The sequence below is a fragment of the Phytophthora infestans genome, genomic scaffold (genome assembly GCF_000142945.1).
Source record: "Phytophthora infestans T30-4 supercont1.31 genomic scaffold, whole genome shotgun sequence".
Classification (NCBI taxonomy): domain Eukaryota; phylum Oomycota; class Peronosporomycetes; order Peronosporales; family Peronosporaceae; genus Phytophthora; species Phytophthora infestans.
In genome coordinates this window covers 648393-675257 of record NW_003303728.1, presented here as the reverse complement: position 1 = coordinate 675257, position 26865 = coordinate 648393, and the positions used below count along the sequence as shown (strand labels likewise).

Sequence of the window (26865 nt, the reverse complement as noted above, 5' to 3'; positions counted from 1 at the left end):
TGCCTATCGCTAAGCAAAACATATACTACTGTAGTACCAACCGTAAATTGATCAGGTTTAATCTTGCACTTTGTAAGCTGTCAGTAAGCACTTAAGCTGCAACAGTACAAAATTTAGAGCGCAATGATTGGCTTTTTCGATTGTCATTGATGAGTTAACGTCGTCAATACACATCAGAAATACGGTGCATCAACATTTTGTACCTGTGCACTTATTATATTTAGAGCTAAATTTAGAGATTGTTTATGACACCCCCTTATGCCAGTTTTGGGAGGCGTCCAGTGGTTGTAAGTCTATGTGACACGCGTCTTTTCCGCTAAAGTACACCAGAAATTCTCTCCCCTTATTCCAGATTCTAGACAGCTCCAGGAATATGGGGAAGATAACCCTGGTGTGTGCGATTGTTGGGGAGGTGGGAAGCGCGTTTGGTGTGGAGATAGACGACGGTGAGTAAGTGTGGAAGGCGAAGGAAGTCATCGCATACAAGCTGAAGTACACGGGGCGACCTGACAAAGGACTCGGCCTCGTCCTCACTGGCCGAGTCGAACTCACGTTCAGCGAACCGAGGGCTCGGACGGTTGTCTAGGGCGGCCGAGGGTGACGGACTGCGGCGTTTGCTCGCACGCTTGCTCACAGCCGCGTCACTAGCTGAGCGTATCGCCTCCGAGGCCACCTGAGTAGCCTCTTGGAGTGCAGAGCCTTTGCCGTGAGGCTTAGCACTCTTGGCTTGCGCCTTTCCCGCAGCAGTTTTGGAGCGTGTCTTCGCACCGCTCTTTAAAGTGCCACGAGGCATGGTAAACGGTCGAAGTGGAGACCACGAAGAAGAGCGCACAGACTGCTGCTCGAGGCTCTAACTGTGAGGTGGGCCTCCGCCGCGCTCGCGCGGCCAAGTCGATGGTTTTCGACTTTGAGAATGAAGGTTTGTGACGCAGACTTCTTCATTCTGATTGGTCGGTAAACCGAACCTAAGTGGGGGGGATGTAACGGGGTACAGAGCCCTAAGTGTATCCCTGGTTACATGAAGTGTGACACGTCACACTTCAGAAGTATGACACGTCATACTTTGGATATTTGGTACAAGGTACTAAGGTCGTCCAAAGCCAACCATTGGTTGATGACATTGCATTTCTATAGGTGACTTATTAATTGTATTAAACCCAAGCTTTACCTACCTATAAATATACTCAGTTTACATTCTACTAAAAATAGGTCACTTCGCTCTCTTTAGATAAAGAGGGGACCTGTGAGCTGCCGTTCACTGAGAGTTTGTATACTCTCGGAAGCTAACTTCCTCTAGCGCAAGGTGCTGTGTGACCCCGCCACACACCACTCTACTACTACTAGTACAAAACTTTAAAACCAAGAAGACACCGAGCAGTTTGCATTCCTTGTTTCGTATCGTAAACAGGTGTAATAAATAAATGTTTCAACGCTTCATTGAGATCAGCTTCTCTTTCATGGTTATCCAAGACATGACTTCGTGAGCAATTCTTCAGCACAAATAAGCTTAATTTTAATCCTGATAAATATAAAATTAGAAGCTCTCTGGATGTCATATCCAGAGTATTTATTGTGCTTTGCAGCATTCGTTTTATAGCCTAGATCGAGCATAGTCGGAGCATAAAACCACGCGTAAAAATGAGATGGAAAGAGGGAGGCATCGATTTGTTTTATCTGTGATCGAATTACCATTTCAAAACGGTAAAAAGGCTCGAGCTACAGGATATCGATGTGGATTTGGTGGTTATTTGATCCCGAGCCTCGATTTGTACTTTATAGACATCGAATTAATAAAACGACCTCTATTTATTATAAATCGAGTACCAGGCTACATGAAAGGGACAGAAGCATTAAAATGCACAATAACAAATACGAGTAATAGTAATACTATCGTCTCTACTTTGAAAAAGTGGAAATTAATATCGCAGAGCTCTTACAAGATGCGGGTCCGAGTAGCCTACATAAAATAATATTAATACTATCGTCTCGACTTTGAAAGGTGTGTGAAAAAGACATAGCAGAGCTCTTACTTAGTTGCTGTGCTCGATTGAGAGTATATACGATATATTGGCGAAGTTAGATGTAAATATTCAATAATCCACGCAGTTTGCCTGGTTGCTTGCATCCAATCGGTGCGCTTCGTGCTCGACATAAATGTTTACCTCACCTCCAATCGGTGCTTCGTGCTCAGTAAAGCCATCTCCTTGTCCATAGCCTCCTTCCAGAAACTTGCTTGCTTTGATCTGATTGCCTCTCTGTAGTTTCGTGGTATCTTGATGTCACCTGCGCGCAATCCACCTTTGTCACGGCGATCTACATGCAGTGCCTTGAAAGCTGAATACACCGCAAAGTCTTCGTATCGTTCAGGTTTGCGAGTATTTGGAACTTCGCGCAGTCCTGGTCGTCGTGCTGCTGTTGCACGCTTCGCTCCGACCTTGGTACGCTGCCGGTCATGCGCACGGCGAACTTCTTCATCTCTCGGATGCACCTTGCCCACTAGTAGCTGCTGAGGAAACGCGAGAACACCATCTCCGGGTCCTGGTGGATCATTCATTTCATCACTCATGCCTTCATAGGCGGTATCTATTTCGTCACTCGGGTCGAACAAGCAGTCGTAGCCGTTGCATTCGCTCTCCTCGCTATCATTTACCGGTGTTAAATCCGAAACATGACTAACGTCCAGTCCATCATCTGTATCAAACTCATGCCCATCATGTTCATTAAATTCAGTTACCGACTCTGCGTCAATGTCACTTAGAGAATCTCCATCTTCCATCTGAGAAACATCAGCCGTGCGATTATCGTTGTCGTCATCAGCTTGAGAATCCTCATCAACTTAGGAATCATCTTCGTCATAACCTCCATCAGCACAATGCTCAACAATGGTTGTATTTTCGCCCTCCTGCGTATCTTCGAACGCATCAACGTAGTCTGGAAGCGAGTTGTTCTTTAGGATGTCCTCCCATAATCGCTCGTCACGTTCACCCAGTGTACTGCTAGGCGTGTTGCTCGATGGCTGGTCGTACTTGGGTAGTACACTGCTCTCCACAATATTGTCCCACATAGCTTTTTGAGCAACATCAAGGCCGTCGCTTGTAGCCACACTCTCCGTGTCTACATTACTATCAGCTCGCACGGATTCTGCGTCACACTCAGCTTGTTGAGACGCTTCATCACTATCACTTTCTACATCATCGAAAGCACCATCCTGCACAAACTCATCGAAAGTCTGCACCCACGGGTTCACCTTCGACTTGAAGGCACTTTTATAGCGGTCCTTGAACTTGATGTTTTCATTTACCTTCACATCTGCAACGAAGCCTTTCTGATGCTCGGTAGGGAAGTACACTTGGCAGCCAATAACATCTTCTTGATAGCCGATCAAAAACCCCACTTTGCAGTTCGCACTTAGTTTCTTGCGCATTGCGGCCGGTGTATGACAGTACACCAGAGATCCAAACGCGCGGATGTGATGAAGATCTGGCTCCGTGCCGTACATCATCTCGTACGGGGTTCGCCCTGCTCCCTTACAGAAGACTCGATTCTTTAGATAGACCCCAGTCTGTAGAGCATGCGTCCCAAACGATCTCGGAAGCCCTGAGTCGTGCATCATAGTCTTGACCATGTTAATCAGTGTCTGATGTGTCCTCTCCACCAAATTCAACTGTGAAGATTTTGGACCAACCTTCGTGTGGACAATTCCTTTCTCAGCATACCAGCTCTCCATTGAGTTGTTGCAGAATTCCTTGCCTTTGTCCGTGAGAACTTGCTTCACTGGCCCAATGTTGGCGTCGTTCTCGTCACGAGCTGCATCATCCCACCGTCGAAAGATCACTGTATCAACACGACGTCCGTGTTGCCGCTCGGCCCAGGCAATGTATTGCTTCATGTATCCATTCACCTCGCATTTAGTCTTCGACTTCAGCAGGTACGTTGTAATGAAACGCGAGAAACCATCCATTACGACTAACAGTGCACTGTACTGTGTGCCGTTGTGAAGTCCAGGTATCAGTAAGTCGGCAAACACTAAGTGTTTCACTTTCTCGATGTTCCGCTCCAACTTCTTCCGGAAGGTTTTGCGTCTCTGCTTGCCGAAATGGCAGTCAGTGCAATCCATCTTCCCACGCTTCTTCAGCATGATGCCCTTGGCTAATCAACGGTCGACCAGAAGAATGTACTCCGGGCATGTGTGCCCCAGACGCGCATGCCAGACGTCGATGTCCTCGACTCCATCCGTCACCGCAAAATTTGCCACTACCTGCTTCCTAACAGCAGTAGACTTCTTGTTGACTTGAACACCACCGATGTTGTGTGCGTCAAATGTCCACAGTCGATGTTTATGCTTTGCTCGAATTACCTCCGTGTTGTCCTTCGACATACCAAATAGCAGTGACGTTTGATCCCACGACATCTTGAAGCCTTGCTCCAGTGCTTGGCGAGGTGAGAACAGGTTACAACCAGCATTCGGCACGTATAACACGTCTTCGACAAAGCAAATACCATCTCTTCGTCTATCATGGTCGCGAGCAAAATCGTCCCAAAGCCTTTTGCTTGGGCGTCGACACCGTCCGCGAAGCCCGAAATTGTCGGGTTCCAGTCGCTGTCTTCCATGTTATTCAGTACCGTAAAGTACTCCTTGCTCGCCACAATATGGGCGCTGGTCCCACTGTCGAAATACCAACGACTGGAATCGTAGTCCTTCGCCACTCGCTTCACTACTTCTCCCAACACCACGTCACGCTTGTGCATGCGTGTATCCTCAACGGTCGCATCCGCTGTAACTTGAACCGCGCGCTTGACATCAGACCGTGCCATCTTTGCCTTTGCACTCTTCTTCTCCCTGGGTTTGTCCTCCAGGTCCGGACACTGATGCTTGTAGTGGCCCTTACCTCCGCAGTTAAAGCACTCGACGTCTGCCTTTGCCGTTCTCTTCTTGTTTGCATCTTCAGTAGTCTTGTTCTGACTACTCTTCTGTCCGCTAGAAGCATTGTCTTGCTTCTTCTTGCGTTGGTTATTGCCGAATGCACTTTTCTCCCAGTCCTTACTGCGAGTCTCAGCGGTGAGAATCAATTCTCGTACAAGATCAGGTGTGTACTTGCTCATCTTCGGCCCAAGTGGCCGCTGGAGGGCGCGTCATGCGCCTCCGCGAGGATATCGAACTTCAGATCCTCGTCGTTGGGTACGATGACCCGTGGAGGATCAGTGGGCTCCACCCGGTAATAGAAGAGGTCCTCCTTCAACTCGTATCGGTGGAGCCATGAGCGCTGTCGCGACGAGAGCCAGTCGGACTTCGCGCTCGTTCCTGCCGTGAGGAATTTGATGATAGGCGTGACAGCCTCATCGTCCCGATACGCCATGCGTATCCGATCATATAGATCCGTTGTCACCCGTGTGATGTGGGCCACCTCGTAGTCAGGACGCCGAGAGAGGGCGTCCGCAAGCACGTTGAGCTTACCCAGCTTGTATTCGACACGGAAGTTGTACTACACGAAGAAGGACAGCCACCTCGCCATCATTTGGGAGAGGTGAGGCGAGTTAGTCGCCGTCCTCAAGGACGCGTGGTCTGGGTAGATCACGACGGGCCGGGAGCCCAGGAGGTGAGCACGAAACTTCACAAGGGCACATTTCATTGCCAGGAGCTCCTTGTCGTGGACAGGGTAGTTCCGCTCGGCGGCTTTAAGCTGCCTGGACTGGAACGAGATGACTCGCTCGTGTCCAACCGTGTCGGCTTGTAGCAATGCACATCCGATTGCGTAATCGGAGGCATCGCAGACGACGCTAAACGGCTTCGTCTCGTCCGGCAGGGCCAGGACAGGGGCCTCTTGGAGACTGGCCTTGATGCTGTCAAAAGCATCCTGGTGCTCCTGCTCCCAGCGCCAGTCGACGTCCTTCTGAAGGAGGCTCGACAAGGGCTTAGCGAAGCCCGCGTACCCTGCGCTGTACTTGTGAAGGTAGTTGGCCAAGCCCAACCACTTTCGAAGATCCTTCTGGGATCGGGGCGTTGGCCAGGCTGCTATGGCCTTGACCTTGTCTGGGCCGGCCCGAACGCCCACGTTGCTTACGAAGCAACCGAGAACTTTAATCTCTGGTGACGCGAAAACGCACTTGTCGATGTTGGCGTAGAGATTGTTCGCTCGCATTACGTACAACACTCGACGGAGGTGCCCCAGATGCACCTCCTTGACCGTCTTTCCTCCCTCGGCACGGCTATGGACGGCATTGTCGTCGAAGTACGTCTGTACGAAGGCTCGCAGTGGCCTAAACAATTGCGTCACCAGGCGATTGAATGTCGCCGGGGCGTTAGACAAGCCCTGCGGTATAACGAGCCACTCCCAAAGCATGCCGCTTGGAGTGCTCACCGCGGTGAGCGGGATGTCACTCTCTCGCATCAGGATCTGGAAGTATCCGTCTACCAAATCCAGCGCACTGTACAATACGCTCCCGGCCATGTTGTTTATCAACACATCCTTTCGTGGGATTGGTGTTTGGGCCGGCACCGTCGCGTTATTCAGCTTTTTATAAGCATGAATTAGACGTTACTTTCCGTTCGGTACCAATTATCCCGGAGTATGACGTGTCATACTCCTGAAGTGTGAAGTGTCACACTTCATGTAACCAGAGTACACTTAGGGCTACGTACCCCGTTACAATATCTCCTATGATTAATGAGAGAAAAGGTGATAGAATGTTGGACCCGTACCTAAGCGGGAAAAGAAGGTGATGTTACAGAAGGGGAATAATTTTGCACACGCTCTCTGGATTATCACGGGATTCTGGATTTTATCCAGAATCCCGTGATAATCCAGTGATTTCGCTTACCCTGTCATAACAGTTTCGAATCGTATGATTACTCATTTAAGCAGTTTTTATAAAGCAGCTTTCTTTTCACAAATAAATTATGCACGTAGGCTGACACATCAACCAAAGATGAAGTTGCTAAAATTTTACGTTGTCAGCTACTGCTATTTGATTTGCTTGCTAATTGCGCTTGTCAAAAAATATTTAAAGAAATCATAGCTGATTCTGGTTACGCTGGTATGTATTTATCGATAGTGATGTTACGAAAGTAGGAGAATGACTGGTGATATTTTTTTGGACGGGCGACCAGATGGCCATATTTTTCGTATCATTTTGGATACGAAAAATATTTGACTCCTTTTAAAATCGTTTTGGAATCGGTTCGGAACGGTTTTGGGATCTCCCAAATCGGTTTTCTTCTCAATCGACCGCTGGAGTCATGGTAAGAAAGCTTGACCAGCACTCATTGTTTTCGTCGTACTTCCACTTCAGACAGAAACAAAACGTGTCCGGGTTCTCAACGTAGACAAAAGTTTTCATCATGAGTGGGTCATCCGTCTGCTCAGCTCCTTCTTTCAAGCGACTAAAAACGCGATCTTTGCACTGTGCATCCAGCACTTTCACGAAGACTTCGACCTAGCCACTATAGCATAAGCACCCTTGCCAACACACAACATCAATGCATACATACCTTGTATCTGTTGTTGACGGATCGAGTTGCATCCACACAACCTGGGAACATGTTGACAATCGGAACTTCCATGCTGAGACCATCGTAAAACCCATGCATCTCGCGAGAAAGTGCAAGCCGATTGTTCGCGTCACGATCGTACTTGGCGAATTCTCGTTTGAAGTCTCTGTCTGTACATTTCTTTTTTGACACCAAATGGCAGCTCTCCGCCTTACCATACGGCAGGAAGTACATTTCATGTTCGATCCGTTGAAACTGAAACTCGTCAGTCAAAGTGTCCAGAACTGTCACACTTGTACTCAGAGAAATGGACGAGATTGTGTCTTGCGGCGACTCCGGATCCTGTGGGTCATAATGGACGAAGTAGATACGCTTTAATTTAGTGGGCAGACCTCCAACATGTGCAACACTTGTCGTAACTTCTTGGCCATTCAGCGGAGAACCCAGCGTAACTGGCTCTTCCTGTAAGGAATTGTCGAACCGCAAAGCATTCTCTTCTACAATAGTAACGCTCGAGTGAACACAAGCAGATTGCCATGCACCAACGAGATAAACGTACCTGTCTTGAAGAGAACATTGATGCACAAAGTATTGTCTTCGTACCAGAGCGCGGTATTCTTGTCACCGGTGCGACGAGTAGGATCATAGTACCCAAGGTATGTTCCAGCCAGGCGGTAGAGTCTACAGCGAACTCCTTTTGTACTGAGAGCATTCGCAACTGATCCACGAACCAGCCATAAACCTGTTTGCTGATATGGTGCACCACCTTCCGCAGCTTCTGGAAATTCCGTGATCTTGGCATACTCGTTATGTTGAAATCTCGACAGCCATAAGTTCGTCCCATCAGAAATAGGCGCACTACTTGTCCAAGGAGGCAACGCCACCAGCACTTGAACAGGTGTGTTCATCGACTCGACATCCTCTAGCGTGGGTACGAAGTTGACTTCCTTCTCCGACAAGCCAACCAAGCCGAGCGGCGCTCCTGCCACGCCCAACAGCTTCAAATCACTCGTGTCACTTACACCGACCTTCACGTCGTTCTCCGTTAGCCACACCCCAGCGCCTTTCTTCTTCTTCGCCAGGAAGAGCTGCAGCTTGTCTGCATCAACCTCTTTGAAGTCGTTGGCCTTCTTCGCCTTGATCGCTTCCTTCAAGTCATCCACAATTTTGCCTTCGTCTACTTCCACGGAGAACGCGCTTCCCGCCACACCAACAATAGAACAGAAAAGCTTCACCATCTCTACACGAGCCGATGAATGTGGAAAAAGGGGGGAGAGAGAATTTCTTGAAAATGTATCACCCGTACCTAAGCGGGAAAAGAAGGTGATGTCACAGAAGGGGCGCTACCTATTTAGTGAGTCACTCAAAATACAAATTTCATGTTATTTCGACCTCATTTTGTAAGAGCATAACGCGAATTTGGGTAGTAGCGCTTCTGCGCTGCATTCATGCACTCTTGTGTGAATTTACCTCCATCTTTGTTTATTCTTAATTTTATATTTATCAGGATAGAAAAGTTAAAAAGCTGGTACATGTAGTCCTAGGCAAGCATTGGCACATACAACACAGCGATAAAAGTTCATTCACGATAGTGCCTCGTAAAGATTGAAACAACGAACTACGTATACATGTAAGAGTACATAGGCATCGACTGGACTAACTGTCGCGCATAATCCATCCGCCTCGCCATGAGAAACTCTGGTTCCACCACATCTGCCATCAACTCGTATCGTTCCATCATCTCCTCTGCACGAGCATCAACCGGCTGGGGCAAGAAGTCATCAACCTTGATTGTCTTGAAAGATCCAGGCATGAATGACGGAGGAGGTGGGGCAGAATCCGTTCGTCCCAGTGCGGCTGCCTCGACAAATCTGAACGCGTTCTTTGGATACTTCAACGTAACTTGGGTCAGAATGTGCTTGTCGCTGAACCAAGAGAAATGCCAGTGGTCGTTTAAATCCGTCAACAAACTCAGCGGATAGCAATTGAGAGGCGCCTTCATGCTGCAGCTCACAAGTTGACCAATTGCTTGAGGAACATGGCCCGGTTCGACTTTCTTCTTGAGCTCGATCACCAAGCTGACCCCAGCCAGCTTAATCAGTGGGTTTTTCGCTGTTCGATTGATGAGCAATACATCAGCTGTGCCTTTCATAGCAAACGGAAGTCTTGGGTCCACGATATTAAGAACTGATTTATCGCCCGCAATGTCATCCAACAAGAAGTCTCCTCGATCTATCAGCGTCTTCAAATGCTGCTGCAAGTACGCCATGTACCCAGCCCTTTGACTTTCCTCGCTCTCCACGATTTTTGGAGTCTACGAATAACCGACGATGGAAGTATCGACTGGCTCCTTGACATCAGGAATATTTTCGGTCAAGCGCATCTTCTTGACAATTCGCTCTTCCATCGCAGTATTCAGATCGGAAAACGAATACGCAGACGCCTTCTCATCTCGTTCCCTGAGAACCTTATTCATTGACATCTCCACTTGCTCTACTGTCAGTGGCGTTGTTGCTGCAGACATCTCTTTTGAGATAGTACCGTCTTGCTCCGGAACCACCACCAGCACGTGAACAGGTGTGGTCATCGACTCGACATCCTCTAGCGTGGGTACGAACTTTACGTCCTTCTCCGACAAGCCAACCAAGCTGAGCGGCGCTCCTGCAACGCCCAATAGCTTCAAATCACTCGTGTCACTGACACCGTCCTTCACGTCGTTCTCCGTTAGCCACACCCCAGCGCCTTTCTTCTTCTTCGCCAGGAAGAGCTGCAGGTTCTTGGCGTCGCATGTGATCGTCGATGCGTTCTCCTCCTTGATCGCCTTCTTCAAGTGCCCCACGGACTTGTTCTCGTCAATGTCCACAGGGAACGCGCTCCCAGACACACCAACGACGGCACAGTACAAAGTAACCATATTACGGCCGAATCCTGGAGTGAGGAAAAAGGGGAGAATTTCCGTTCGTATTTAAACGGAATTGAAGAGACATCCTCTCATTTTATGTTTAGCGTTAGGTTTATGATATAAATCTTACGAGTACTGACCATATTAAATAGTCCATTTTAAATGGTCAGTACTCTTAAGTCTTTCTTACAGCATTACTGTGACTTCGATATATTGTGGTTTTCAGCCTTTTTGCCGCCCGTTTTAGCTACGCATCTCTATGGGGGTCCGATTTGTAAAACTGACCTCTTATAGGGATAGGTTGAATTATTTCGGAGGGCCAGCTGAGTGACATCCTCACTGGTCACGGAGACAGCAAAGCAGCGGAGCAGGCAGCAAGGTAACCAGGGGCGCACGCCGTCGGTAAGCTATAAGCGCATTACTTGGCGGGAAATGCACCTTTATAACTACACCTAGTCTGTACAGAATGCTGGATAAGAAGAAGGCCAGAGAAGACCCGAGGAGCCCACGGACATCGAGGGTTGGCAGCCGCAGGAGAAGGAAATATGCGTGAAGCTGCTTGGGACGCCGTGCTCACGAGGCATGCACGCTAACGCACAGGTACGGTCTCTTTACTGCTTTTGATCAATGCTAACTGACTGACTTCGTACTCCTCATAATGGCGCACAGAATGCAAAGGATATATACCAATCTTGTCGGTAAATTTATAGGTAAGTTGCAGTTGCATTGTTAGTCGTCGGCTATTGAGTAGCAGGCTTGAAGGATCGCTGTGCTAATTATGACTCTGGTCTAACGCCTAGATAAGAAGCGAAGGCCCTCATACACTACGGACATCATATTGGTCTATAATAAAGCCTAATACTGAGGACGAGCAAGCACTGCAATAATTTGTATGGACAGCTTGAATTCGAATCGCCTAGCATGCGAACATTTAGAGTTTTGCTGTCATGTCGACTAGCGGTTTCGATGGATCGAGCGACAGCAGTATCGTGCCTGGTGCCGGTGCGTCTACAGGGGCTACGTCGTCCTCCGCTCCATGGGCAGTCGATGCTCTCGGGCCGCCCGATGCTGGCCCTCCGCCGTTGCCAAGTCGAGCTGATGCAATACTGACTATACGAGTGGGAGAACCGCTTGGCCGCACTCGTGGTGGCTGGAAGAGTGATGTCAATTTCGAAGTTTCTGAAGGCTATGCAGTTTTTAAGCAGAAGTGTATTGCAAAATATACCGCGCTCGTGGCGTCTCCTGAAGTATCAAAAAAGCCTCTCGTACTACCAGACGACTTATCCGTTTACTTGCGGCGTGCGAGGAACGATACTCAAGCCAAGTTTATCGAGCTGACGTCTGATAACTTTTTGACAACACTTCAATACCGATGGAAACTACTCACAACCGATGATCTCCGCCACATTGGAGACTTTCGCTTTGAGGCGTTCCTCTACGTCAAGCGGGCAGCTCAACCAGAGCAATTTCACCGTGCTACCGCGGGTCGCATTGCCAATGCTCGAGTACAAAGGATAGCGTACGAGACAGCCAATGCAGTGCAGTTTGGAGCAATCACCTCGCACCATCTTGATGTTGTGCATGCAAGAAGGCCGGAGTCGACTCCATTTGAAGTTCCTGAGGATAACACAACTGCACAAGCAATGGAATTAGACCGACAGCGAGAGGCTCTGCAGCAGCAGGAAGCCGATGAACAGGCCATACCGGATACAGCAATTGTGAGCATTAGGGTCAATGGTTTATGGATGCCTCTGGAGGTCGACATTCTGTCACTTCGGCGTGCATTACGACTGCCGGACCACGATATATTCTCTCGCGGTATCTACCATGAATTCACACCCACTCAGCCAACCAATGGAATGATGAAAGACGAGGACCATGCCGATGACGAGCCCATGAGCTAGAAGAAAACGCCAGCTTAGTGCAGTACGAGATGCATGTATCGAATAATATTCATCATTACAAAATTAAGCTACTCATAGTCTGCACTTCTTCGAACTAGATCGTCAAAAACTTGGTCTCTTATTCCAGTAGCCATGTAACCACAGTGACGAAAAGTGCCAAAACAACCTTTATCTTCGAGACGCGTACACGCTCGCATTGCAACATCCAGAACCTGATCTGGATACAATGGAAAAACGAGATTAGCACGCCTTTGAAGCCAACGTTTTAGAAGGCCAAAGCACGGCTCTATCGGGTTGAGCTGTGGGCAATAGGGCGGTAAAAATATTAGTATAGCTCCACACTGGTGTATGGCTTCTTGGAGCTTTGGGTAGGCATGGATTTTGGCGTTATCCATCACAACAATGGAGCGAGGAAGGGGCCACGGGTTCAAAGTTGGAATAATATGCTCCACAAACGCCTCGTGGAACTTATCTCGCGTGAATGTTCCTTCAGTCCACTTCCATGCAAAAAATCCTCGCATATCAAGCGCGGCTAGAATTGATAGTCGCGTTCCTCTTCGGAACGGCATTTTCGCAATTGCTTGGGTATTTCGTTTCGACCACCCATAGCGTCGTTGAGAATGGCGTCCGTCCTTAGCAGTCTCGTCTAGAAATACGAGTTGCTCTGCAAAAGAAAAAAGTGGAAGAAGCTTGGCGCGGTAGGCTTCAATTTCCGCAGGGACGGCTTCTCGGGCGGCCTTGGACAACACTTTTCGGCTGAGCTTGAGATCAAAATTGAGTACGCGACAAATCGTCGCTGTCGAGACTGTAGTTATTGCTGGAAAATTCTTGACAATGTGCTCACGTAGCTCTTCGATGAAAAACGTGGGGTGAACTTGTACGTAAGCTTCGACAGCGGCAAGTACGTCAGGTGGCCAGCGTGTGCAGGTCTGACGAGGCTGTTTTTCATTGACAATGCCTTTCTGGAGGAACAGCGCGTACCATCCGCGAAGGGTGCGCTGCTTAGGACCGAATAGATCAGATACGTATACAGTTGGCACGTCGTAGACATGCATCAGTGCCACCGCACGCCATCGAAAGTCATCGCCGTAGGTCATAAAGATACTTGCAATTATCAAACGTGTCATTTGGCAACTGTAAGAACTGCAATGCCGGGGGAGGGCTGAGGCTGAGGATGAGGCTGAGGCTGCAAGGCGGTTACTTATACCGTTTTGAAACGGCAAAATGGAGACTTCTCTACAAAACTGGCCTGAAATCGCTCTCTTCACCTATTCGCCTATCACATTTCGCACCATCGTGCTTGCCATATCGGAGCTGCTCGCTATTTTGGACCCCTTATCTCGGGATAAGAGACCTCCGGTTTGCCAAAATGGATGAAAACCACAATAGCATATATCGTCGGAGATAAACCGACGCGTCACTCTAAGTTAAGAGCGAAATAGGCCTGTGACATTAATATTTACACAATAGCAAGCATTCAATGAACAAACCCCAGAAACTTATTCCCTAACCAAGCAAATAAGTTCTTTGATAGTTATACCTCAACAATTTCATAACTCGTTAAAAGGCAAGCGGTGTAATATAAATGAATTTACTTGATATTTGTATTGGCTGAAACTGTGTGTAAAATACAACACACGGTACGAATAAACCCCTGTTGGGCTGTTGCTATTAAAGTTAAGTTTTCTTCGCTCCGAAGCACTACCAGTAAAATAATACTGAGCAGAGAAAACGTTTTAAATCTTTTTAGCTCTTTAAGCTAACTGATTAAAGTTTTCACAGAAACGTCATCACGGGCAGCTACTTACCTGCCATGTACTGCGCACACCTGTGCGCAGAGGACCTCGATGAGCTTGCTCTTAGCTCCACATCAAGCGTGCTGTTCCCAACGGAAGGTAAGCCTACTTACTCGCCCACTGCCAATCGCATCCGGCTGTTGCGGCACCCCCTCCTTTTGTAGTGACATATTGCGTTGCCGTGTCTGAAGGGGCTGCCATATATCTACTCAATCTATCACTAAACTTACTTATCTAGTCCAAAGCGCATGCTGTGTGCGAGCTTGGCCGCTTAGGTGGCCCCTCCTTATCGAACATTGTTTGTTCTTATGCAGCTGACCGAGCTCCCATCTAACTTACTCTGTAACGGGGTACGTAGCCCTAAGTGTATTCCTAGTTACATGAAGTGTGACACGTCATACTGCGGGATAATTGGTACAAGGTACCAAGGTCGTCCGAAGCCAATCATTGGCAGATGACATTGCTTTTCTAAAGGTGACTTATAGTTTGTACTAAACCTAAGCTTTATCTACCTATAAATATACTCAGTTTACATTGTACCTTAAGTAGGTCATTGCGCTCCCTTTTGATAAAGAGGGGACCTGTGAGCTGCCGTTCACTGAGAGTTTGTATACTCTCGGAAGGTAACTTCCTCTAGCGCAAGGTGCTGTGTGACCCCGTCACACTTGGAAGCACTCGTAGTCAATCCACGCCACCGCGGGTAGACTACCTGAACCTCTCCGAAGCTCGTTGCCATGGATAGGAACGACTTCTCCCATATGAACGACTCTCAGTTTGAGTCGGTTCGGAAGATGGCAGGCATCTTCGGGATGGAGCCCCTGCAGAGCCCGGTGGTGTCAGCACCGGCTGAGCAGCTCGAGCGCGTCAATGCATTCGTCGCGTACGAGCAGGGCCTCATCGCGCATGTGCGGGAGAACCTGCAGGCTCCGGCCGCGGAAGCAAATCCGCCTCACCCGAAGCCAATACGGCTGAAGGTTAAGCCGTATGAGGGGAAGGAGGGCGAGAACCTTCACTTCTGGGTCCGAGAAGTAGAACTCGCGATGGACGCGGCTCTGATCTCGACCGAGCAACTGCGTGTTGCTTTGGCACTCTCCAACCTTAGCGGCCGTGCTAAGAGTTGGCTGTACACACGAAAAGCAACATCCCCTGGATGTTTCACATCCTGGGCTCAGCTGTGCGAACAGCTCCGAGCCGCGTTCCTCCCGGCGAGCTACGAGTACCGCCAGCGCTCGCGCTTCCTCGCGTGTAAACAAGGAAGGCGCGAACTGCACGAGTATGTGCAAGAGATACGGGAGCTCACGGCGTCCCTAGTGGGAAACCCACTCAACGAACACATCAAGATGACTGTGTTCATGGACGGCCTTCGAGTGGGTCCCGCACGCACTCAGCTGTTCCGGGTGCAGTCAAGCACCCTTCAAGAGGCGATTCAAGTGGCTCTTCAAGAAGAGTACAGCCATCGCCAGGCGCGTGCGCCGGCCTCAGCGTGGCCTGGGAGGTTCTTGTCGGCTTCCGGTCGAACAAGCCCCAACGGACCAGTTCCCATGGAGCTCGGGTCCGCCGAACAGCGTTACATCCGCTGCTTCGGCTGTGGAAAGATGGGCCACTTCAAGCGCGACTGTCCAGCGGAAATACTCCGCACACGGTCCTTCCCCAAGCCCGTCCTCAAGGGTCGCTGGCAGAAGCCAGGATCCCGGGGACAGGGGAACGCCGGGAGCCAGTAGGGGCGGGGCGCCTTAATGGGGAAGAACTAAGTCTTCGTGATGGGTGCGCGGGTGGCGCGTACCAAGGGGCTTAGCCCCTGAGAGGCTTCGCACTCTCGAATCGGCGAAGAGCAGCGGCGGGTTGCTCGTAGTACACGGATGTGTACGGGGATACGATCATCCCTTTAGAATCTTTATCGATTCTGGGGCGTCGAAGAATTTCGCACGCCGCCAGACGGTTGCTCGCAACAGCAACAAGTTGTCCGATGCTTTGAGAGAAAGCAAGGGCAACGGGACGGTGTCAGTACGACTGGCCGACGGGAAGGTCGTCACTGCCCCCAACGTCCAAGTGGATCTGGCCGTCAAGTTTGAAGACTTTGACAGCCTCGAACGGTTCACTGTTCTCGATATGGATCCATATGATATGATCCTGGGCATGCCCTGGATTGAGAAGCACGACCCCTCGATCGACTGGCGAGGCAAGGCAATTGGTGCCAGCCGCCCTGCGCAGTCCGACAGAGCATTGGTGAGTCATGTTCCCACCTCTGTCAGGACTCGGGGCACCCGCAAGGGTTGCCAGGGTACCAAATCATCCGGCAGATGTTTGGGAGTCGTCGACGTATATGACGACTCCGAGGATGTTTTGATGGTGGCAGCGCCCAGAGGAGGCGCTGGCCAAGTGGGTAACTTAGTTTCGCAGACAGCTGCAGCTGTCACGAACACTGACAATAACGTGTTCAGGGTGGGTAACAGAGTGCCCCACGCGGTCGCCCAGACCTTAACTGAAGTGGGAGGCGTCGAACACGCTTCCTGTGTGGGTACCTCAGTACCACACGACGCCACGAGTGCCTCGGATGTCGGAGCGCCGACATCCCCAGACGTGGGTTGCAAAGCTCCACGTCACGGTCGCCGTCGACGACGACGACGCCGCCGCCACAAGTCGGATCTGAACGAAGTTCAGATCCGACTTGTGGCTTTACGCGACTCGGAGTCCAGGGCCCGTGCTCCTCCAACAAGGCTGGTGGAAGGGTGTTATCACTCTTCGATGGAGAAACCGGTTTACCCGTTGAGGCATCTGGTATCCACTTGGAACTGCTGCCAGAGGTTGCAGAGATAGTGAACCTCGAGGAAATGACGGTCGAGTCTTGCCTGGCCAACCTTAAAGCTAAAAAAGGCTGCCGAGATGTTGCTCATAAGACCTGAGACCGCTCGGGTCGGAGCTGAACGTCTCATCTGTCTTGGACGGTGACGTCATGGAATACTTGAACAAGCAGCGTCAGACGCACTTGGGTTCCGAGATCCTTAAGAACCTCATTCGGTGTAGCATTTGGAGATGGCGTATGCGGACGTGGTGACCAAACACCCACCGACCCAACTCCCACCAGATCGAGGCGTACGGCATGGGATTGATCTCGTGCCTGGCACAACGTACTGTGTCACGAGGCAATAGTCTCTTCCGCGCGAACAGTGCGAGGTCATTGATGCATTCTTCGCTGCGAAAGCGAAGGCAGGCATGGTGCGGGAGGCGAAGTCCCCGCACTCGACGCCAACTTTCTGCGTCCGGAAGCCGAACGGAAAGTAACGTCTAATTCATGCTTATAACAAGCGGAATAACGCGACGGTGCCGGCCCAAACACCAATCCCACGAAAGGATGTGTTAATAAACAACATGGCCGGGAGCGTACTGTACAGTGCGCTGGATCTGGTAGACGGATACTTCCAGATCCTAATGCGAGAGAGTGACATCCCGCTCACCGCGGTGAGCACTCCAAGCGGCATGCTTTGGGAGTGGCTCGTTATACCGCAGGGCTTGTCTAACGCCCCGGCGACATTCAATCGCCTGGTGACGCAATTGTTTAGGCCACTGCGCGCCTTCGTACAGACGTACTTCGACGACATATTCGTCCATAGCCGTGCCGAGGGAGGAAAGACGGTCATGGAGGTGCATCTGGCGCACCTCCGTCGAGTGTTGAACGTAATGCGAGCGAACAATCTCTACGCCAACATCGACAAGTGCGTTTTCGCGTCACCAGAGATTAAAGTTCTCGGTTGATTCGTAAGCAACGTGGGCGTTCGGGCCGGCCCAGACAAGGTCAAGGCCATAGCAGCCTGGCCAACGCCCCGATCCCAGAAGGATCTTCGAAAGTGGTTGGGCTTGGCCAACTACCTTCACAAGTACAGCGCAGGGTACGCGGGCTTCGCTAAGCCCTTGTCGAGCCTCCTTCAGAAGGACGTCGACTGGCGCTGGGAGCAGGAGCACCAGGATGCTTTTGACAGCATCAAGGCCAGTCTCCAAGAGGCCCCTGTCCTGGCCCTGCCGGACGAGACGAAGCCGTTTAGCGTCGTCTGCGATGCCTCCGATTACGCAATCGGATGTGCATTGCTACAAGCCGACACGGTTGGACACGAGCGAGTCATCTCGTTCCAGTCCAGGCAGCTTAAAGCCGCCGAGCGGAACTACCCTGTCCACGACAAGGAGCTCCTGGCAATGAAATGTGCCCTTGTGAAGTTTCGTGCTCACCTCCTGGGCTCCCGGCCCGTCGTGATTTACCCAGACCACGCGTCCTTGAGGACGGCGACTAGCTCGCCTCACCTCTCCCAAATGATGGCGAGGTGTCTGTCCTTCTTCGTGTAGTACAACTTCCGTGTCGAATACAAGCTAGGTAAGCTCAACGTGCTTGCGGACGCCCTCTCTCGGCGTCCTGACTACGAGGTGGCCCACATCACACGGGTGACAGCGGATCTATATGATCGGATACGCATGGCGTATCGGGACGATGAGGCTGTCGCGCCTATCATCAAATTCCTCACGGCAGGAGCGAGCGCAAAGTCCGGCTGGCTCTCGTCGCGACAGCGCTCCCGGCTCCACCGATACATGTTGACGGATGGCATCCTCTATTACCGGGTGGAGCCCACTGATCCTCCACGGGTGGTCGTACCCAACGACGAGGATCTTAAGTTCGATATCCTTGCGGAGGCGCACGACGTGCCCTCCAGCGGCCACTTGGGCCGCGAGAAGACCTTTCTGTCGGTCTCTCAGGTCTTCTGGTGGACCCACATGTACAAGTGAGTCACGTAGAATAAAGGAGTCAGTGTCTCCTCGAAGAGTGAGAGGCACTCTGGGGTGACGGAAGCCGTTCAAGTAGAACGGCTTGAGCTCCGTGGACGCGTGCACCGCGTTATTGAGCGCAAACTCAACAACCGGAAGCTGCGTCAACCACGTACGTGGTGCTGCCGCGCACACTGTCCTCGAGCACCCAATTGACGCGCTCCGTCTGGCCGTCTGGCTGCGGATGGTCCGCAGTGGACATCTGCAGACGAGTTCTCAGTAAAGGAAACAGCGTTTTCCAAAACGCAGCCGTGATCACCGGGTCTCGGTCCGAGATAATCGTCTTCGGGAGACCGTGATCACGCCATCGACGAACAACATTGCGGTTTGTTCGCCCGTCACTGTTTCGTGTGTCCGTCGGCGGGAAGCCAAAAGATGAAGTCAAGAATCATCGACTTCCAACAGTCAGCCGGTACGGGCAGGCTCTGTAGTGGAGCCGAAGAGTGCCCTGCGGGTTTGACCCGCTGACATGTTTTACGTGTCTTCACGTATCGGGCGGGGGAGAGGCTCGGAAAGCCCTTTCCTCCCAGATCTCGGATGTGATACCTGTTTTGCTGCGAAAACAAGTGGAATCCTTTATGGATACCAAGCTGAGCGTTGTCGACAGGGCCCTCGATGCCATAACGGCGGCCCAGGATAGACAAAAGGAGTATTCCGACAAACATGGAAGAGGAAACTTAAGTGTATTTTAAGTGGGGGACCTAGTGTTACTAGACACGGGGAACCTACCTCTTGACACTGTCAGCTCTGGTGGCAGCAATAAGCTGAAGCACCGCCTCATCGGACCATTTGCCGTCCTGGCCAGACACGGTACGTCGTACACCATCGACCTGCCTAAGTCAATGACGACGCACCCGACGCTCTATGTTGGACATCTTAAGCGGTACTTTGATCCGCAGGGGGTTGCTGATTCGCAGACCCACCTTGACCCAGCTCCTCGAAGCGAGGGCCGGCCATATCCGTCGACGAGGGCGTCGGAGCAGGCACCCAAGCCTCGGTAGGAACGGCAAGGCTGCAGTCAAGACCGTACACCGGAGGGGCTCCGTTCGCACGGACTCCGGAGCCATACGCCGAGTACGCTGAGTACGCCGGATACGCACCATACGAGTACGTCTGGGAGTGCGTCGAAGGCGGCTCCGGACGTGGCAACAGAGCCTCGATCCGTCGAATCATGCGAAAGGCCTCGTCCAGATCGGACGAAGAGGCCCGGCGATTCACCCGCAGATGCAGGCTCGCGACCTCACGCTCCAACAGGTCCAGGCGGCTCGCAAGACGAGCGAGCTCGCCCTGATTCCCGGCCTGGGCGGCAGCATCACCGCCAGTCCCAAGGCCAAGTGCGATCTCAAGCACGAGAACTCGTTGACGGAGGCGGTCAATCTCAGGGCCCTGTGTCGGACCCGCAGGAGAAGGACTCGAACGAGAGTCGCGTTTGAGTGGCGCCGAGTACTCGTACGAGGGCACCTTGCCCCTGCTTGACCGGAATGGAGAAGTCCACTTCCACGTGGAGCGGATCCTCCAGGGGCAACGGCGTCGCGGTAAGTGACAGCTCCTCGTGAAGTGGAGGGGTTATGCCTACTCCGAGAGCTCGTGGGAGTCAATGAACGGCTCCTGATTGACTGCCCGAAGGCTGTCGCAATCTAAGAAAAGAAGTGGCGGCAGCTTCATAAGTAGTCCGGGGCTTCTTGCCCGAACGGGGTACGGACGTTGAAGACACTCCGTACTAGCGCTCATCATGAGCGCTAGAAGCCGCGCGTTTCAGGATGTCCCGTGGCAGCATGCGCTTGCTGACCGTGTGGGCAAACCGAGCACGAAAATCACGCTTGTCCAGGATGCGGGACATCAGCTGATCTTCATGGAGTTTCCGCAATTCCGTGGGTGAGTACTTGAGAGAGTCCACCCAAGGCCAGTACATGTCCTCACCAGAACCCCAGTTGGGACAGTTCTCTGGCAGAACCTAGGGGTAGCCCCAAAGAGGGTAGAGACCACCCCGGTTCTCCGGCTTCTTGCGACAAGTCGTAAAATCCTTAAGGGGGATGCGGTGTGGCGCGAAAAGCACATACCGAGCATCAACGAACAGCTGTTCCTTCTGAACAAGGGTACGTTCGTAAATGCCCCTAGAGGTGTGACCGCCCACAAGGCCACGAGGAGCAACGAGAAGCTCCAGGAAGAGGTCAGCCCCAGAGCTCTCCTCGGGAGGCCAATACCCTCGCGAGTTAATGGCAGCTCCCTGGCTGACGGGTGCCACCACCGAACCCCCCCCCCACACACACTGGGCAGCTTGGAAGTCCTCCTGCTGCTGGTCGAGGTCATTCGAGATCTCCCAAGGCTCAGAGATAGCACCCTCCTGCTCCTCTTCCTCCTTCTTCTAGTCCCCTTCATCCGAGGAGGTCGATGAGATCCCGATGGGAGTACCGAGTCTCCTTCTCCTCGCGGAATGGAGACCTAGAAGCTGTACGCTTCTTTGAGGGCTTGGCGCCTTCGGTTTTAGAGGTCTTAGCACGCGCAAGACCCTCGGCAAGCGAGAGACGTTTGCGAGGATTCTCTTCCTCATCGCCACCGGCTTTGGGAGTGCCCTTAGCCTTGACGGCCGGACTCTCAGAGCGCACATACGTCCTGGGACTGTAATCACCTTGATAACTAGCGAGCGACTGCACACTGTCATCCTTGTGCGCACTGGGCACTGGGCTGTGCCCTCCCACAGAGCCCGCAGGAGCATCGTGCGTGCTCTCGGACTCGGCTTCGTCCTCACTGCCAGAGTCGAACTCACGTTCAACGAACCGAGGGTTCGGACGATTGTCTGGAGAGGCCGAGGGCGACGGGCTGCGGCGCTTGCTTGCTCGCTTGCCCACAGCCCCGTCACCCGAGGAACCGATCGCCTCGGAGGCCACCTGAGTAGCCTCCTGAAGTGCCTAGCCTTTGCCGTGAGGCTTAGTGCTCTTGGCTTGCGCCTTTCCGGCAGAAGCCTTGGATCGTGTCTTCGCACCGCTCTTTGCAGTGCCACGGGGCATGGTAAACGGTCGAAGTGGAGACCAAGAAGAAGAGCGCACAGACTGCTGCTCGAGGCTCTAACTGTGAAGTAAGCCTTCGCCGCGCTCGCGCGGCCAAATCAATGGTTTTCGACTTTGAGAATGAAAGCTTGTGACGAACACTTCTTTATTCTGATTGGTCGGTAATCCGAACCTAAGTGGGGGAGGATGTAACGGGGTACGTAGCCCGTAGTTACATGAAGTGTGACACGTCATACTTCGGGATAATTGATACAAGGTACCAAGGTCGTCCAAAGCCAACCATTGGCAGCTGACATTGCTTTTCTAAAGGTGACTTATAGTTTGTATTAAACCTAAGCTTTACTACCTATAAATATACTCAGTTTACATTGTACCTTAAATAGGTCATTTCGCTCCCTTTTGATTAAGAGGGGACCTGTGAACTGCCGCTCACTGAGAGCTTGTATACTCTCGGAAGGTAACTACCTCTAGGGCAAGGTGCTATGTGACCCCGTCACATACTCATTTACCACCGATCATCGAGCCTATTCAATTCTTTCTTGCGCATCAGGAGTTGCGAGCTTGGCTTCTTGTACTTCATCAATAGCTACACTTTTTTTTATTGGATGTGTATGTATAATACTGCAAGGGTGGAACGAAACTAACTAAGCAGTATCGGAAAGCAAGCAGATCTCAATTATAGCGTTAGGTACTGTTTTATCGACTATCAGTCGACAGGATGGGTTCATGTATTGACTGGTTAGATTGTAACATGTAAGCCGTGTTCGTTGAGCACATAATACGTATTATCTAGCCCATAATACGTATTATGCCGAACGAACGCGACCATTCATAATACGTATTATCTCCGCTTAATATGTGTTTTCTCAGAATAGCTGTTTTGGTAATCTGAAGAAGGCATACTATGATTATGAGCTGAAGGCTCGCTCTTGTGTTTAAGAATCGCTGTAGCCCGCCCTTTCGGTATTGGTTCCCTGCTAGAGGTGCCTCTTGAATGTCCGTTACAACGATCATTTACTCTCAGAACACTTATCCATCGAACACGCATCAACTGAAGTGATACTCTGTTCGAAGCATATCTGACTCAGTATGCGTTTTTCAATAATGCATATTTTAAGGCCGTGTTCGCCGATAATGCATATTACGGTAAGTGTTTGTAAAATGCTAAATTTACACTGTGCGTTATTCCAAAAAAATTTTTTACTTATTTTTATTAAACTAAAGTAGCATTAGTAATCCAAGAAGGCACTCGTTATTTTGCCCGACTGAGGTAACATAGCATCGACTTTTATACGTGTACAGATAGTATAGTACGGTTAAATGGGAGTCAATGTAGGACACTAGCCCGTTTGCACTCGTCTGCGGATTTATAGCTGTGGGCCCGCCCCTCTCTTCGCTTGCTGTGGGGGCGCCGCTGCGCGGCCTGCCGTACCCCGGCCTCTAAGCCCTCGACTCGGCAAGGCGCTGCGTCTGAAATTAGAAATTAATTCTGAGCGAGTGTTGCCAAGACCGTCGGCTTAGTCCATTTTATGCATGTTGGGGAGTATAATTGTATAGTCGGTTTGCCAGTCGGGTAAAATACTCACTTCCATCCAAGAAAGGGGGTGGTTGAGAAAACAGCACAAACGACAAAAATCTAAAGATAAAACTGTTGGGTTTCGCGTAGGCCTTCAATAAGAAAAGACTACATTTAGGCCGTGTTCGGTTTGCAGGGGCAAATCCAGCTTGTTTGAAAAAAAGCTAGAGCTGTAGGACAGTCGTTTTGTTAAGTAAAATAAAGATAAAATAAGTGATCGTGTTCCATCAGAAAAAGACTGGATTTGAAGGCGCAAAGGAGGACGAATCAAAAGTCAACCTAGAGCTGAATTTTGAAACCAGTTGTTTGGAGCTATCCTGCTGGATGTCATTTTTTGTGTTTCTTAGCGGAATAAAGCTGGTTGAGACATTCCAGCTCTTTAATAACAACTACAGCTGGTTTTAGCTTAGATCGAACACGGCCATAACATTTTTTTTAAAAATTCCACTGTAAGAAATTTTTGTCGTGCCTACATCAAAATGTAGCTATTAGCACCGTAACAGGTTGATGACGTGGTCTACCAATGATCTTCCAGTAGAATGTTCGCTGACACGTAGCCAGCTTCAACGTGGGAAGAATGTGACTAAAGAGTGGAAGGAGCCCAACGGACTCAACGGACAGATATTCAGGACGGAGATCGCAGACGTCGATCAGTCGCGACCAGTGGCGCTAGACGACAAGAAGAGTAAGGAGGTAAGGACTCCTGAATATGCAAAGGACGAGACAAGTAGATTGAGGAGTGTGGCGAGAGACGAAAGATAGTCGAGGGCTGGGAGCACAGTCACCGACAACACAAAGACGAACGAAGGGGCTGTTGAGGCACAGAGTATGTCTGACAGAACGTACGGGGGTTGTGGTGGACGCATCGCAGTGCCGTAGCACAAGGGACTAGAAGGATCCAAGGAGGGTAGCGAACGAACGAGCGAAGCGATAGACGGTGAGACCAGACAGGGGAAGCAGAGTACCCAAGTTCGCTGTGGTGGCCGTGCGCGAGTAGGGTAGACGTCGTGGGCGTACGCCTAAGCGGCTTAGAGATTGAGCATGATCTGGATCGCATCGGGACGCCACGGTGCTACGTCGAGGACGTGGGTGATCCGACTGAAGACTGTGGTGTAGCAGGATTAACAAAATCTGCGAGATTGCTGGATCAAACTTACCAACAGCGCCCAAACACCGACTAACTGAGGGTCCGTGATCTATTGAACTTTCCTCGCCTTGTGTACCCATCAATAGGGCGGGATCTTGCTCTCTCGGTAACTTCCGAAGAGTTCAAGTGGTGAAGCTTTAGTGTCTTGGCGGGACGTGGGGATGGGGTGAAGCAGTAGTGGTGAGATCTTCACTCTGCGGCCGTAGTTGATTCTGGATCCCAAGATACGGCCTTAGCCCCGACGCTCCAGAGCCATATTTGGGCGGACGCCCCCGACGGGTCGATTAAAGCTGTCATATCGTTGCTTTGGGGAGCCGGCAAGCCCCGAAACGCTATCCACCTCCCTATGTAGCTTCGCTAACGAGGCCGTACGCACAGTGTCCATAATGCGTCCGTAGAAGGTAGATACGGCCTTAGCCCCGACGCTCCAGAGTCATATTTTGGCCGACGCCCCTGGTAGATTGATGAAAGTTGGCATATAGTTGATTTGAGTAGCATTTAAGCGCCGAGACGCTATCCTTTCCATGTAGCCTCGCTAACGGGTCCGTACGCATAGTGTCCGTGATGCGTCCGTAGAAGGTAGATACGGCCTTAACCCCGACGCTCCAGAGTCATATGTTGGCCGACGCCCCTGGTAGATTGATGAAAGTTGTCATATAGTTGATTTGAGTAGCAGTCAAGCGCCGAGACGCTATCCTCCCATTGTAGCCTCGCTAACGGGTCCGTACGCATAGTGTCCGTGATGCGTCCGTAGAAGGTAGATACGGCCTTAGTCCCGACGCTCCAGAGTCATATTTTGGCCAACGCCCCTAATAGATTGATGAAAGTTGTCATATTGTTGATTAAGGAAGGCGATAAGCCCCGAGACGCTATCCACCTCCCCATGTAGCCTCGCGATTGGGTCCGTACGCATAGAGTCCGTAATGCGTCCGTAGAAGGTAGATACGACTTCAGCCCCGGCCCTCCAAAGCCATATTTTGGCGGACGCCCCTGGTAGTTCGATGAAACTTGTCATATCGTTGATTTAAGAAGGCGATAAGCCCCGAGACGTTATCCACCTCCCCATGTAGCCTCGCGATTGGGTCCGTACGCATAGAGTCCGTAATGCGTCCGTAGAAGGTAGATACGGCCTTAGTCCCGACGCTCCAGAGTCATATTTTGGCCGACGCCCCTGGTAGATTGATGAAAGTTGTCATATAGTTGATTTGAGTAGCAGTCAAGCGTCGAGACGCTATCCTCCCATTGTAGCCTCGCTAACGGGTCCGTACGCATAGTGTCCGTGATGCGTCCGTAGAAGGTAGATACGGCCTTAGTCCCGACGCTCCAGAGTCATATTTTGGCCAACGCCCCTGGTAGATTGATGAATGTTGTCATATTGTTGATTAAGGAAGGCGATAAGCCCCGAGACGCTATCCACCTCCCCATGTAGCCTCGCGATTGGGTCCGTACGCATAGAGTCCGTAATACGTCCGTAGAAGGTAGATACGACTTCAGCCTCGGATCTCCAAAGCCATATTTTGGCGGACGCCCCTGGTAGTTCGACGAAAGTTGTCATATCGTTGATTTAAGAAGGCGACAAGCCCCGAGGCGTTATTCACCTCCCCATGTAGCCTCGCGATTGGGTCCGTACGCATAGTGTCCGTGATGCGTCCGTAAAAGGTAGATACGACTTCAGCCCCGGCCCTCCAAAGCCATATTTTGGCCGACGCCCCTGGTAGATTGATGAAAGTTGTCATATCGTTGATTTGAGTAGCAGTCAAGCGCCGAGACGCTATCCTCCCCATGAAGCCTCGCTAACGGGTCCGTACGCATAGTGTCCGTGATGCGTCCGTAGAAGGTAGATACGGCCTTAACCCAGACGCTCCAGAGTCATATGTTGGCCGACGCCCTTGGTAGATTGATGAAAGTTGGCATATAGTTGATTTGAGTAGCAGTCAAGCGTCGAGACGCTATCCTCCCCATGTAGCCTCGCTAACGGGTCCGTACGCATAGTGTCCGTGATGCGTCCGTAGAAGGTAGATACGGCCTTAGTCCCGACGCTCCAGAGTCATATTTTGGCCGACGCCCCTGGTAGATTGATGAAAGTTGGCATATAGTTGATTTGAGTAGCATTCAAGCGCCGAGACGCTATCCTCCCCATGTAGCCTCGCTAACGGGTCCGTACGCATAGTGTCCGTGATGCGTCCGTAGAAGGTAGATACGCCCTTAGTCCCGACGCTCCAGAGCCATATTTT

The 26865-nt window shown here is 51.0% G+C and overlaps 2 protein-coding genes and 1 pseudogene across 2 annotated transcripts; 1 reads left to right on the top strand and 2 right to left on the bottom strand.

Moving 5' to 3' along the window:
* Positions 1-7178: 7178 nt before the first annotated feature.
* On the bottom strand, positions 7179-8739 carry PITG_12609 (Crinkler (CRN) family protein; the record flags this gene model as incomplete). The annotated part of the gene is made up of 3 exons (XM_002899332.1): positions 7179-7434; positions 7490-7986; positions 8049-8739. The coding sequence occupies 3 exons, from the start codon at positions 8725-8727 to the stop codon at positions 7219-7221; spliced, it is 1392 nt and encodes a 463-aa protein (XP_002899378.1).
* A 313-nt stretch (positions 8740-9052) lies between these two features.
* Positions 9053-10403, bottom strand: PITG_12608 (annotated as a pseudogene; the record flags this gene model as incomplete).
* A 1053-nt stretch (positions 10404-11456) lies between these two features.
* On the top strand, positions 11457-13309 carry PITG_12607 (uncharacterized protein; the record flags this gene model as incomplete). The annotated part of the gene is made up of 2 exons (XM_002899331.1): positions 11457-11472; positions 11517-13309. The coding sequence occupies 2 exons, from the start codon at positions 11457-11459 to the stop codon at positions 12293-12295; spliced, it is 795 nt and encodes a 264-aa protein (XP_002899377.1).
* Between the last annotated feature and the right edge of the window lie 13556 nt (positions 13310-26865).